The sequence below is a fragment of the Zalophus californianus genome, chromosome 16 (assembly GCF_009762305.2).
Source record: "Zalophus californianus isolate mZalCal1 chromosome 16, mZalCal1.pri.v2, whole genome shotgun sequence".
Lineage (NCBI taxonomy): Eukaryota > Metazoa > Chordata > Mammalia > Carnivora > Otariidae > Zalophus > Zalophus californianus.
Genome location: NC_045610.1, coordinates 11,400,195 through 11,414,567, shown reverse-complemented (window position 1 = coordinate 11,414,567; position 14,373 = coordinate 11,400,195). Strand labels below are relative to the sequence as shown.

The 14,373-nt window shown below is 56.7% G+C and overlaps 1 protein-coding gene across 1 annotated transcript in view; it reads left to right on the top strand.

Annotated features, from left to right (window-relative positions):
- Positions 1-14,150, top strand: part of SLC5A10 (solute carrier family 5 member 10) — a 57,684-nt gene extending 43,534 nt beyond the window's left edge. Inside the window, 7 exon segments of the mRNA XM_027625020.2 lie at positions 6,441-6,548; positions 8,943-9,093; positions 12,813-12,981; positions 13,172-13,387; positions 13,612-13,669; positions 13,782-13,850; positions 13,853-14,150. Coding sequence (XP_027480821.2) covers positions 6,441-6,548; positions 8,943-9,093; positions 12,813-12,981; positions 13,172-13,387; positions 13,612-13,669; positions 13,782-13,850; positions 13,853-13,887 — 806 coding nt within the window. The 3' untranslated portion in view covers positions 13,888-14,150.
- Positions 14,151-14,373: the final 223 nt, after the last annotated feature.

Here is a 14,373-nt window from a genome sequence, read left to right as displayed (position 1 = left end):
CCCAATGTCTATCACCCAGCCACCCAACCCTCCCACCCCCCACCACTCCAGCAACCCTCAGTTTGTTTCCTGAGATTAAGAATTCCTCATATCAGTGAGGTCATATGATACATGTCTCTCTCTGGTTGACTTATTTCACTCAGCATAACACCCTCCAGTTCCATCCACGTCGTTGCAAATGGGAAGATCTCATTCCTTTTGATGGCTGCATAATATTCCATTGTGTATATATACCACTGATTCTTTATCCATTCATCTGTTGATGGACATCTTAGCTCTTTCCACAGTTTGGCTATTGTGGACATTGCTGCTAGAAACATTGGGGTGCACGTACCCCTTCGGATCCCTACATTTGTATCTTTGGGGTAAACACCCAGTAGTGCAATTGCTGGATCGTAGGGTAGCTCTATTTTCAACTGTTTGAGGAACCTCCATACTGTTTTCCAGAGTGGCTGCACCAACTTGCATTCCCACCAACAGTGTAGGAGGGTTCCCCTTTCTCCACATCCCCGCCAACATCTGTCGTTTCCTGACTTGTTAATTTTAGCCATTCTGACGGGTGTGAGGTGGTATCTCATTGAGGTTTTGATTTGGATTTCCCTGATGCCGTATACTTTTTTTTTTTTTTTAAGAGAGAAAGAGAGCGAGTGAGAGTGTGAGCGGGAGTGGGGAGGGGTGGGGGGGAGAAGCAGAGGAAGAGAGACAGAAAAATCTCAAGCAGGCTCCACACCCAGCACGGAGCCCAACATGGGGCTCTATCCCACGACCCCAAGATCATGACCCGAGCTAAAACCAAGAGTTGGAGCCTAACCAACTGAGCCAGCAGGGTGTCCCTGCTCTTTATATATCCTAAATACAAGGTCTTTGTCAGGTCTATGGTCTGCACATATTTTCTGCTGATCTGTAACTTTTTTTTAAATATAAAATACAATATTATTAACTATAATCACTGTGCTGTACGTTAGATCTCCAGAATTTATTCATCTTATAATTGGAAGTTTGACCCTTTGACTAATATCACCCCTTTTCTTCACCCCACAGCCCTATCATCTACTCTCTTTTTCTGAGTTCAGCTTTTTTGGATTCCACTTATAAGTGAGATCATATAATATTTGTCTTTCTCTCTCTGACTTACTTCACTTAGCATAATGCCCTCAAGGTCCACCAGTGGTGTCACAAATGCTAGGATTTTCTTCTTTCTCAGGGCTGAATAATATTTCTGTGTGTGTGTATGCCACATCTTTATCCATTCATCTGCTGATGGACCCTTGAGGTTATTTCCATGTCTTGGCTGCTGTGACTAATGCTTCAATGAACATGGACTACAGATATCTCTTCAAGGTAATGATTTCATTTCCTTAAGGTAGATACTCAGATGTGGCATTGCTGGATCAAATGGTAGTTCTATTTTTAGTTCTTTGAGAAATCTCCATACTGTTTTTCATAGTACCTGCACTGATATATGTTCCTATCAGTAGCACACCCACACACACAAAAGGATTCCCTTTTCTCTACATCTTTGCCAACACACGTGATCTCTTTTTGATGATAGCCATTCTAACAGGTGTGAGGTGATACTTCATTGTGGTTTTGGTTTGCATAGCCCCAATAACTAGTGATGTTGAGCACTTTTTCGTGTACCCGTTGGCCATTTGTATGTCTCCTTTGGAAAAATGTCTATTTAGATCTTCCGCCCACTTTTTAAATGGTTTTGGGGTTTTTTGGGGAGGGGTTGCTATTGAGTTGTACGAGTTCTTTATATATTTTGGCTATTAACCCCTTATCAGATCTATGGCTTACAAATACTCTTCCCAATCCATAGGTTGCCTTCTCATTTTGTTGATGGTTTCCGTTGCTGTGCAGAAGCTTTTTAATCTGTTGTGGTCCCATTTGGGTTTTTTTCTTTCTTTTGGTGTCAAATAAAAAAAAAAATCATTGCCAAGATCAATGTCAAGGAGCTTACCCCCTATGTTTTCTTCTAGAAGTTTTACATTCAAATCCTTAGTCCATTTTGAGTTGGTTTTTATGTATGGTTTGAGATATAGTCCAGTTTCTTATTTTGCATTAGCTGTCTCATTTTCCCCACACCATTTATTGAAGAGACTGTCCTTTCCCCATTGTGTATTCTTGACTCCTTTGTCATAAATTAATCGACTGGATATGTGTGGGTTTATTTCTGTGGTCTCTGTTGTGTTGTATTGATCTATATGTCTGTTTTTGTGCCAATACTGTATTGTTTTTGTTACCATAGCTTTGTAATACAGTTTGAAATCAGGAAGAGTGATGTCTCCAGTTTTTCTCTTCTTTCTTAAGATTGCTTTGGCTATTTGGGGTCTTTTGTTGTTCTATACAAATTTTTAGGATTTTTTTTATTTGTGTGAAAAATGCTATTGGAATTTGATAGGGACTGCCTGAATCTGCAGATGGCCTTTGGTGGTATGGACATTTTAACATGAATTCTCTAATCCATGAACATGGTATATCTTTCCATTATTTGTGTCATCTTCAACTTTTTTCATCAGTGTCTTATAATTTTCATTGTACAGGTCTTTCACCTCTTGGTTAAATTTATCCTAGATATTTAGTTATTTTTGATTGCCATCATGAATGGGATTGTTTTCTTAATTACTCTTTCTGATGGTTCATTGTTAGTGTATAGAAACACGACCATCTTTGTATTGATTGTGTATCCTGCAACTTTACTGATTTGTTCTGTAACTTTTCTTTTCATCCTTTTTACAGGTGTCCACACTGAACTTTTCATTTTGATGAGGTCTGTTTTATCCATTTTCTCTTTTATGGGTAGTGCTTTTGTTGTCAAGTCTAAGAACTCTTTGCCTAGCCCTAGGTCCTGATCTACTATTTTCTCCCCAAAAGTTTGATAGTTTTTACATATTACATTTAAATCTGTGATCTATTTTGAATTAATTTTTGTGTCAAGTGTGACTTTTAGGTTGAGGTTGAGTTTTGGCCTCTGGATGTCCCCCAGAAGGACTTTACAGGGGGAAGAAAACAGCTCAGAGACTTAAATAATCACCCAGGATCATACAGTAGGGCGTTGGGATAGTTGGACTTAAACTCAGGTCTGTGTGCTTTTCTCCTGCTCCTTATTGCAACATCCACATCTGGACTGTCTCCCCAGGATGGGCCAGGCCTGGTTAGGGAGTGGGGAGCAACTTGATTAGCCATCATGGTCTTATGTCCAGTGGCCCTTGGGAAGGGGGTCACTCAGTCCATCAACAGACACTGGCAAAGGCTGTCACGGGTCACAGAGTTATTGGTGCTGTGAGGATATTGCCAAAGCCTGCACAGACATCCATAGGTTGAGAGTATGAATCCATATGAATTCCCTGAGTTTCTGAAGGAGGGAAGGGTATTCTAGAGAGGGAACAGCAAACACAGAGGCCCAGAGGTGTGGCTAGAGGGTAAGGGGCCATGAATGGCATATTTAGAGGCTTGTGATCCCTCCTGCAGGGGCTGGAGAGCCACAGAAGTGTGTGAGCAGGAAGGATGGTAGACAGAAATGGTGTTTTTAGAAGTTCCTTCTGCTGCATGCAGGGAGGGTGGGTTAGAGGGGGCAAGGTGGTGCAGTAAGGAGATGGTGCAGTTCACCTGGTCACCAAGCCCAGTGGCTGGACTTGGTATCGGCCACAGGGAGGGAGGACGTGGGGGACGAGGAGAGGGGCAGCTCCAGGTTCTGGTGTGGGCCTGGCTGGATGGAGGTGCCGATGCAAAAGTAGATCCCAGCTGGGGAGCTCCCAGGCCCACAGAAGCTGGTTCCTGTCGAACTCAGAAGCCCCCCCCCACCCCCCCCCCCCCCCCCCCCCCCCCCCCCCCCCCCCCCCCCCCCCCCCCCCCCCCCCCCGCTGCTCACCACTGAGTGTGGCACATTCAAGGGACTTTAATGGCGCGCCTCTGCTGCTGTCATAAAGGAGAGGTTGTTCTTTCTTGCTGTTCAGCACAAACTCAGGCAAGCGAGCCAGTGGTGCCCAGAGGCGGAGGCCCATGCCCAGAGCCTGGAATGGGCTGAATAAACTTGGCCAGAATCTCCTGACTCGGGCTTTCTGAGCCATTATGTGGCTGTGACTCCTCACCTGTCTCTCCCACGAGGGCTGGGTCCGGGCAACAGAGCCAGCCAGTCCAGGCCCAGAACCTGTCAGCAGGGGCCCAATCACCTGCCTTCTGTATGCTGGACCCCAGTGCCCTGCCACCCCGAAGTCCTGCCATGGGGCCTGGGGCTTTGTCCTGGGTCCAACTGTGTGTCCCGGGCCAGTCATGCCGTTTGTGGTCCCAAGTTCTCATCCGCGCACCGCTGGGCTGCAGCTGGATCAAACAGTGCCCGAATTTCATCATGACTGTTTTCTGGCATCCTTTCTCCTCCTCCTGTCCTCCTGTGCCTTGCCTCCTTCTTGACAACCATACACTCCATTACTCACTCATTCATTCACAAATGTTCCGCAGGATCTCTTTTCTGGGCCCAGCCCTGCACTGAGTGATACCGGGGACCTGGAGATGATTCAAACCCAGTGTCCGCCCTGGGGAAGCTCCCAGTCTGGTAGGGGAGGTAAAATGCGCATACAAACTATCATGATTCAATCCTCGGCCATAGGAGCCTTTGAGAGGAAGCTGCTTTGCCGGCTTGGGGTGTGTGTGGTGGGGGGGAGGGCAGAGGGAGTCAGAGAAAGCCTCAGAGGACCAGCCCTTTGCAATGGGCCAGGGAGCAGGATGTAAACAAGGGTAGGATGGAGTCCTGGGAGGAGGGGACCTCGTCTGTGAAGGCCCGGAGGTGGCAAACTGCTGGGTGTGTATGAGAAAACACCAGCAGGTCCAGGCGGTTGATGCATGCACACTGGATGGGAGGATCTGGGACCAGTTGACGAGGACCTGAAAGGTCACGGCAAGGATTCCACCCACCCCACCCCACCCCTGGAAGCTAGGGGCTCCAGCAGTGTGTATGTGTGTGTGTGTGTGGGGGGGTGTTCCTGAGAAGTAAGTAGTGTGAGCAGAGGTGTAATTTGGCAAGGATGGGGAGGATGGAAGGGAGGCGGGGAGGGGCTGGTGCCCAGGAGCAGGGCAGGGAGCCAAGTGAAGCAGGCAGGGGTGTGGCAGGAGAAGCCATGGGGCTGGGGGGCTCTGGAGCTCCAGAGAGGGGCTGGGCTAGAGACCAGGGATGCCAGGTCATTGAGGATGGGGGCATGCTGCCCCAGCTCTGCTAGCCTGGAGGAAGGGTTCTGAGACCCAACTGCCATGGGTTGGGCATCCGTGGAGGGACTTTTCAGAAGGGGCATTTGGAGGGGACAGTGGTTAACTCAGGAGTGCCTGGTCTGCAAGGGGAGCACTGTGGCCGGGGAACGCCGATGCCTGCTGCCGGATCGAAACGTAAGCGCCCACACTGGCCTCCCTGCCCCCTGGAGCTCTGGTCCGCGGCATCCGTTTCTGAACTTCCTCCACCATCAGCTATGCACTCTGTGGGCCCCCTGCTGAAATTCCCAAGGGACACGGGCAGCCCATGGGGCATGGAGAGAGTATTTCATGGGAGGAGCCCGAGAACATGGGGTTCACCACTGTTCCCCACACTGTGTTGGGGAGCCCGGCTGCCGTGGGCAAGCTCTGGGAGTGAGGCACCGTGCTTTCTGCCCCCCCCAACAGGGTTCTGCTGGGGCAGCTTGCTAGGGAGGCCCAGATGTAGGGCTCAGTCCGTTCACTCCACAGATGAGCAGTGTGCACCCCTCCTGCTGTGGGGAGCCGCTTCTGAGCCAGTCCTCCTGGGAGGGCCTGGGCAGAGGGGCTGGTGGGGAAGGCCTCAGGTGACAGGGAGGCCCCTGTGGCTGGAGCAAGGTGGCGGGTCGGCAAGGAAAGGGACACGACTGGAGGAGCCCGGCGTCTCGATGACTGGAGGGTCTTGTGGACAGCAGAACTACTGGAGAGTTCTGACCAGGGTGTGATCTGGCTCCCCTGTATTTTAAGGGTCTTCCAGGAGCTGCTGGAGATGGCTCCAGGTGGGGGGTCGGGGAGACAGGACCCGGCCTAAAGCTCTGAGCCCAGGGGTGGGGGAAGGTGCCCCTCTAGCCTGCATTTGCCCCTCTGGGGAGAAGGGATGGGGGCAGGAGGGGGGTGAGGGAGACCAGCGCCCCAGATGGCTTCTAACAGCGGACTGCTCACGTGGGCAATGCCACACCGCAGGTGAGCCCCCTGGCCTGGTCTGGGAGAGGGAGAAGACATTATGACGGAGGACACCAGGCAGGAAAAAAGTCAAGGCTTTAGGGACCAGAATAGTTCTGAGGCCAGCGCCCTCCTTGTGACCCAGGACCACGTAGCTCCTGGTCAGAGGAGGTGACAGAGCAGGGCTGGACCGGGGTCCTGCCCACCCTCAGGTGCTCGCGGCTGTCCGAAGGGCGGGGTGGGGCAGCTGGGATATACTGGGCATCCCTCTGACGCAGATGACGTGGGCTGTGTGGTGCCGTCCGAGTGCCTTCGGGCCTGCGGGGCTGAGATCGGCTGCTCCAACATCGCCTACCCTAAGCTGGTCATGGAACTGATGCCCATCGGTGAGACTCTGGGTGGGGTCCCGGCAGGGTGAGGGGTGGAACCTCGGGTGGGACTGGTGAGGGCGAGGGGCACCGGGGGCTGTGGAGGCCACTTTGGGTCCAGTGTGACATCCGAGTGGGATGTTCACTCATCGGGAAAGAGAGGAAGGTAATAATACTGGAAAATACATGCCCCCCCCCCACCATGGGCCACGCAGGATTCCAAGGACTTTGCATGGGACTACCTTCCATCGTTCCAAGAACCCTAAGTGCTGCTATTATCATCCCCGTTTTAAAGAGGGGGAAACTGAGGCCCAGAGAGGTTGAAGAGACCTGCCCAAGGTCACGTGGCCGATGAGCCCCAGAGCTGGGTTCTCAACCCGGATAATCGGCCTCCAGAGCTTCTCCTCTTCCCCTGTGCTGTGCCATCCCTTGAGAGAGGTCAAACTGCTTCCCACTTCCGGCTATGAGGTAGTTGTTAGCTCCGTTTTACAGATAGGGAAACTGAGGCACAGAGCGGGGAAAGTGACTTCTCCATGGTGACAAGGGTGGCTGAGCCACAGACCCCGGTCTGTCTGGCTCCAAGCCCACTGCCGACTCCGCTGGGATCAGGAGCTCGGGCCCCCATGAGCCCCACACCTCCTGCCTCCCCCAACAGGTAGAACATGGGGGCAGGTTTTGGCCTTTCCCACATTTCTGGTCTCAGCTGAGCAAAAAGAGGAGCTAGCCTTCTGAGACCCTCTGCAGCCTGGATTCACCTCCAGATTCTCAGACCCTGAGTGTCTCCCTCCCTCCCCGTGGCTTCCCCTCTAGAAGCTTCCAGGCCCTGCCCTGCTTTCCCTCCCTCCTGGGGTGTGGAGGCCCAGGGGATGGATGTGAGGTCACAGACCTGGGATCAAATCTCAGCTCTGCCACTCGCTGGCTGAGATATTTGGGGTGTGTCATTTCCCTGCTTGGAGCCTCAGTGTCCTCATTTGTAGATTCGAGATAATGACGCCTACCCACCCCTCGGCGTGTTGTTGCTGGGATTAAACATAATAATGCTGGGACCCTGCCTGGCGCAAGGCTTGGCCTCGCTGTGGGTTCCCACCTCTGGGCCTCACCTTCCCCTTCCGTTCTGGGGGGCGGGGGTAGCTCGCTAAGCCCCCGAGTGTTGACACCCAGCCATTGTTGGGCCATAACCACTCTCTGGGCCTTGAGCTCCCTGTCTGAAAAATGGGTGGAGAATAAGCCCCAAGTTAATCCACCTCCCTGAGCAAGAGAAACAGGATGGAGAAATGTTTGAGGGAAAACCGTGATCTAACTCACTTTTCTTTGGGCCCCAGCCCTGTCATCGTGATAACTGAACAGAGAGGGCCATGGGATGTCTGGAAGTCACACAGCGGGTCAGACACAGAACCAAGGGCCAGGCAAAAATAGCACCAGGGAGGCTGAGCCCTCAGGGGAGCGGGGGCGGGGGGGAGGGCGTCAGTCAGGTTTAAACTAGGGCAGGGAGTGGAGGACAGACAGACAATCGGCAGACATGGAGAGGAGGTGCTTAGACACTTGAAGAAAAAGTGTAAGAGGCCTTGGAGATAGAATCAGACCGAGGCCCAGAGAGGGGAGCCGACCAGCCTGACGCCACACAGCACTGAGTTGGAAATTGAGCATCCTTCCATCTCTCCGGGCTCCCCACCCTCAGCCCCTCTCAAGCCCACGACTCCCAGAAGACTCTGCAAAGCAGAGCCTCGTCCACTTCGATGGGGACCCCTCCCTTGTTCACAGCCAATGCCTGGGTAGATTTTTCTCTCTCCCCCCTGGGGAACCGCATCTCCTTTTCCACAGAGCCAACAAGAAAGGCCCCCTCCCCCTCCCCCCCATGCCTCCTGGGGCCGGCCACACACAGGCCACCACGCCCTGCCCAGGTTGTGACCTCTAAGCAGAGGGTCCCGTCCCAGGCCTTCCTGTCCCCACCCCACCCCAGAGTTTTGCCGCTGGCCACCGTGAGTCCCTGGGCACCTCTCCTCCCGCTAGGAGCTCCTACTTCCTCCTCTGTCAAACGGGTTAATAATGCTTCCGTCAAATGAAGGCCTCGGTGTGAAAGTGCTTTGTCACCTGCACGGTTCTGTAGAAACAGGGTGCTCCTAATTGCACCCAGAACAACAGAAGCCGTCACGGTTGTGACGGTGGGGCCAGCAAGCCGCAAATCCAGAAGTACCCCCCTCCGCCCCGCCCCCTGCACTTGCCCTTGGCCTCCAGCGTCTCCCGTCTGGGCCTTTCTCCTGCAAACACCTCCAGCCTCCTTCCTCCTTCCTCCTGGGGCTCTGCGCTCGAGGGCTTGTGAGTGGCCGATGCTGACAGTGGGGCCTCAGACAGGGGGACGCAGGCAGGAGGGGCTCCCGGGCAAGGTCACAGCGGCCCTGTCCCCGCCCCCAGGTCTGCGGGGGCTGATGATCGCAGTGATGATGGCCGCGCTCATGTCGTCGCTGACGTCCATCTTCAATAGCAGTAGCACGCTTTTCACCATGGACATCTGGAGGCGGCTGAGGCCCCGCGCTGGCGAGCGGGAGCTGCTGCTGGTGGGCCGGTATGGCGGCTGGCGGGGGGGGGGGGGGGGGGGGGGGGGCAGGAGGGGGCCTTGCCGGGCACCAGGGACAGGCTGGGACATGGGCTTCCCCAGCCGCACGATGGATGGCCCGGGAGGCCCCACCAGAGGGGCCTTTGAGGGGTAAGTCTGAGTTTGCGGGTTGGAGAAAGGTCCATCTCACCTCCCATGTGGCTCTGCCCCCCTCCCCCCACGGTCACAACAGCCCTCAGCTTCGCTGTATCTCTTCTTCTGAGCTGCATCTCTGAGCGAATCTCTGCCAGGGACAGTCCCCCTTCCCCAACCATCCCAGAGATCTCTCTGTTTTCCCCCAATTTGAGCCCTTAGCCCCCCTGATAGAGGGGGCCCAGAGCCAGTTCTCCGGGGGGCCACACTCAGGCCACAGCTGTCCCTGGCCCCCCTGAGCTTCTGCCGTTTCCTCCTAGCGCTGCCTGTGCCCCCCTTATCACCTCAGCGACTCACCCCACGATCTTTCTAGACTCTGCCCAAGTGTTCCCTCCTCCATGGAGCCCTCCCCGATACCCCCGACTAAGGAATGAGCCCCTCTCCCCTCTAAGCCTCCCACAGGGGATCATGGTCAGACTCCTCCCACAGCACATGTGTCTCCCTGATGCCCCCCTCTCCCCCCACTCCCACGAGGACGGGCAGGGGCTGTGTCTGGCCCAGCCCTCCATCCTGGGACTCGGCAGAGCACCTGGGAGTCCTTTGGGGTGAACTCTGCAATGGGTGACAGGAGGTTGGCGTGTGCCTGCCTGCTTGGGTCCTCTCCCGGGTCCTACCGGCCTGTGTCCCTCCAAGCCAGGCAGCCCCCCACTCCGCTGGTCTAGGGGCCCAACGGCCGGTGCCTAGCTTGACCAACAGCGCCGCCTCAGGTTCTGGGCCCATGGCACCCAACCTCAGGGCGGGGTCTCCCCTGGAGCTCCGAGCAGTTGTCCAAGTGATGCAAAACAGCCGAGCTTCTGTCAGAAGGTCCCTGTTGGGACACGCCACTCAGCAGGCGAGCGTGAGCTCATCTGCAGGCTCACCGCCTCCTCCAAAACAAGGAGCCTCTCCCTCCGGCCGTACGGGATGCTTCTGTGTCAGCGGGGCCTGGCCGGCCCCTTGACCTCCGCTGCCCGCCATGTGGTTCCCCGGCCTCTCCTCCGTGGCTGTGTGGCCCTGGAAGCCCACCCTCGTCTGACAGACTCCTCCAAAGCCCTTCCAGGCTCAGCATCTGGGGACCTGACGCCCCAGTGCCCCCGACTTCCCGCCCTCCTCAGAAGCAGGCTTCCCTCCTGCCTCCCACCTGAGACCAAAGTCCTAAACTGGCCTCCCCTCTCTCCCAACTCACCCCCAGCCAGGGGGCTCTTGACCCTCCTTCCCACCTCTCCTACCAAGTCAAGCCCCAGCCAACCCAGGCCCTGCCAGCCTGCCTGTGGGCACGCGGCTGTGTGTTGTGGGGCAGGTTGCTCACCCTCTCTGGGTCCCAATTCTCTCGGCTGCCAGTTTGAGCAGGTTGGAAAGGATCCAAGGCTAGGTGTTGGGCCAGGGTTCAGCTCTAACGCGTCTCCCTCTTGAAACACCCGGACCCCTGCCAACACCTCCAACCTCCTACTGCCCTAAAACAACACTATTTAAGCTGTGTTTCCTGGATTGTGTGGGGTCTTGGGTCTCTGGAGCCTCCTTCCAAGGGGATATGGGACGTACAGAGAGAGGGGCAGCAGAGCATGTGGGAGGAGGAGGCCTGGGGAGGAGGCCGCTGTGGGGCAGGGACAGGCAGGGGCATGCCGATGACCCTGACAGTCTTATTAGGTGCGGGTGGGGCCAGAGAAGCCATCGCAGGCCTGGGGCAAGTGACAGTCCCACATCTGGGGCCCTGATCTTTGCTGGGCCCCACCGCCTGGTACTTTTCTGCTCCTTCATTTCCCTCCCCTGCTACCCCCGTCTGTCTACCATTCTACCTTCTGTCTGTTATTCGGTCCACAAATAGTGCCCGATGCCTCCCTGCATAGAGCTGAACAAGATGGGGGACCCAGAAAGATCTCAAAGCCCCCACCTCGAGCCCTTGAGGGGCTCCCCTGCAGCCACGATGACAGTCAGTCATCCTGATGGCAGTGTGTGTGTGCACGCGGGAAGGGATGGGGTTGGAAGGCTTCCTGGAGGAGGAGGGCCTTGAGCTGAGCCTTGGAGGAGGAAGGGGTCAGCCAGGGGAGGAGTTGGGGAAGGGTATTCTAGGCAGAAGGAACAGCCTCTGGGCTTTCGGTCCCTCTGGACGGGGAAACCTTAGAGGGCAGAGGGAAGGCAAGGGCCCCAGTCCAGGCCGCTCTGGAGACACCGGGCCCTGCACAGAGATGCTGAGTCCGGTGTTGGACACAGGAGCCTATGTGGGGAGGGCGGGGTGGGCCGGGTGTTAATGGAGCCCGCCTATGCCTTTGAAGAGGGCAGTACCCGCCCGCCCGCCTGCCAGGCTAAGGGTTAATTAGCCTTAATCAAGGTGGCACCTCCTCCCTCCACCCTCCCCCTCAGGCTTGGAAGGGACGAAAGGGAGGCAGGCGGGTAGGCAGACAGGAAGGACCCACCCCAGTGGCACACATGGCCTCGCTCGCCCTTGCTGTCCTGTGCAGGGTCTGGGAGGCCTCGCCCACCACCCACCTTGGGGGTGAGCGGTGTCCAAGTGAGCCGGGACACAGGGGCGAGGGGTACTCAGCCAAGGAGGAGCAGATGGGACGCCTCACCCCAGCTCTGTCTCCTTAGCTGGCCCCCACAGCTCTTCACGACTGGAGGAGGTCCTCCTCTGCCTAGAAGCCTTCCTGGGTTACTGCTTCCTCTGGGCCCCCTCAGCCCAGACCCCTAGCACAGGGTAACAGGCTCATCTGCTTTCTTTGCTCCGCTCTCAGTGCTGGGAAGGGACCGGGGCCCACTCGTTACTGAGTCTGGGCTTCTGGCCCAGTGTGCTGCACTCGGGTGGGCTCCCGACGGGCGGCTGCTGACTGCAGGAAGCGTGTCCCTGCGGTGGAGGGCTCCCACCTAGAGGGGAAGCAGGCAGGAGCCAAAAGGAGGAGTCCACACGGGGTAGGGAGGCAAAGGGGCTCCTCTGGCCAGAAGTCTTGGGCTTCAGAGCTGAGGAGTCCACGTCCCAACCGAAACCCAGACCCAGACCACCTGGCCCCAGCCCTTGCCCTCTTAGGACAGAGGTCACCTGCGATGGGTGCAGGTCAGCAGCCCTGGACTATGGGCGTGAGGAGTGTGCCAGCCACAGGCCACCGCTCCTGCCAGGTCCCACCAGTGTTAGAGAAACCGCCAGGGGGGAGGTCTGGCTGGAATGCGAAGGCTGCAGGTCATTCTCGAAGCCACCAAATGTTTACGGGGCACCTACTGTGTGCCAGGGGCTGGTGCGTCCAGCCCAGACGGGGAGCCAGACAGTAAGCAAGTGGGACGGGTGCTTGAGGACAAAGGGGAGAGCCTGGGGGGGCTTTGGGGGGGGCAAGAAGGAGGAGAGAGGCTGAGTCGGGGGCTGTACCTGCAGGCGGCAGGAAGCCACAGAAGGGTTCGGTGCGGGGCGGGGCTGGCCACATTCCCGGAGGAGGGGACCAGAGGCTGGGGAAGAGGCTGGAGCTGGGGTGGCAGGGGACAGCTGGAGAGCAAGTCTCAGTGACCGTGGGAGATGGGGGAGAATGAGAAAGGGTCTTGAGGGACGAGCACGCCCCACCACCTGCCCACAGGCTGGTCATCGTGGTGCTCATTGGCGTGAGCGTGGCCTGGATTCCCGTCCTGCAGGACTCCAACAGTGGGCAGCTGTTCATCTACATGCAGTCAGTGACCAGTTCCCTGGCCCCCCCGGTGACCGCCATCTTTGTTCTGGGCATCTTCTGGCGGCGAGCCAATGAGCAGGTGGGTGGGGATGGGGAGAGGGGGGGCAGCAGACTGGACGTGGGGGGCAGGCTCTGTGCTCTTCCTACAGATGAGCTGTCTGGCTCCCATCTCCCACCCCCCCACCCCCCCCCCCCCGCTGGCTGTGTGTGTGCTGGGGGAACCCTGGCCTCGCCCTCACGGTGCACCTGCCCTGCCTCCTCTTCCCCAGGGGGCCTTCTGGGGCCTCATGGTGGGGCTGGCCGTGGGCGCCACAAGGCTGGTCCTGGAATTCCTGCACCCTGCCCCGCCCTGCGGTGACCCGGACACCCGGCCGTCCATCCTTGGCAGTATCCACTACCTGCACTTTGCCGTCGCCCTCTTTGTGCTCAGTGGAATCGTGGTGGTGGCCGGGAGCCTGCTGACGCCACCCCCCCAGGGGGTTCAGGTGAGCCTGCCCTGGCCCCTGACCCCGACCCCTGACCTTGAACAAACGTTTGACGCTGGTCCCATTCCGACCCCTGACCCTCTGCGACTCCGGCATTTTCTAGCTCTTGACCCCTGTCCCTTTTTGAACTTAGCTGCTCATTTTCCATCCCTGACCCCTGACCCCTGACCCCGTCCGAGCCCAGCCCTGTCCTGCCACACCCCCATCCCGATCATTCTCTGCAGATTGAGAACCTTACCTGGTGGACCCTGGCTCAGGATGTGCTTGTGGGAGCCAAAGCAGGTGGGTGTGTGACCCTCGGCCCTGACCCTAACTCCCACCCAAGGAGTCCGGGAGGTGGGGGCGCTAGGTGTGGCCCTGTGGCCCTCATCTGTCTCTCTGCCGCCCCCCCCAGGTGATGGCCAAATACCCCAGAAGCACGCTTTCTGGGCCCGTGTGTGTGGCTTCAATGCCATCCTGCTCATGTGGTCAACATCTTCTTCTACGCCTACTTCGCCTGATGCCGGCCCCGGCAGGAAGGCCAAGCCCTTGGAGTTCTCAGGTCCCCCTCGCTTTCGCTAACGAGGACACCGAGGCCTAGAGAGGTGTGGACTCCCCTCACCTCATGACTACATGGCCAGTCAGCATCCAGGGACGGACTGGTTGAGCCAGCAAAGCAGAGGCCCTGGAAAAGTCGGGGGGCAATGAACAGAAAGAACGTGGTATTTCAAAAATCATACAAAGTAGGCTTGACGGCAACGAAAATTAGATTTCTGATGAACATCCTGATACTCAGTTTACTGTTTTTATTTTGAAAACACAGGCCCAGGTCAGGAGCAGCTCAGGACTTGAAGGGCCACTGGCCAGCCCTGGGCAGAGGGAGAGCCTAGGGCCCCCTCCCTGGGCTCTTGCCCCCATCCCATGTGCTCCCAGCTGCCATGAGATCTTCCTCTCCCTGCCTTCCCGCTCACTACCCCCTCCTCCACCAGCCTGGCATCCAAAGCGCT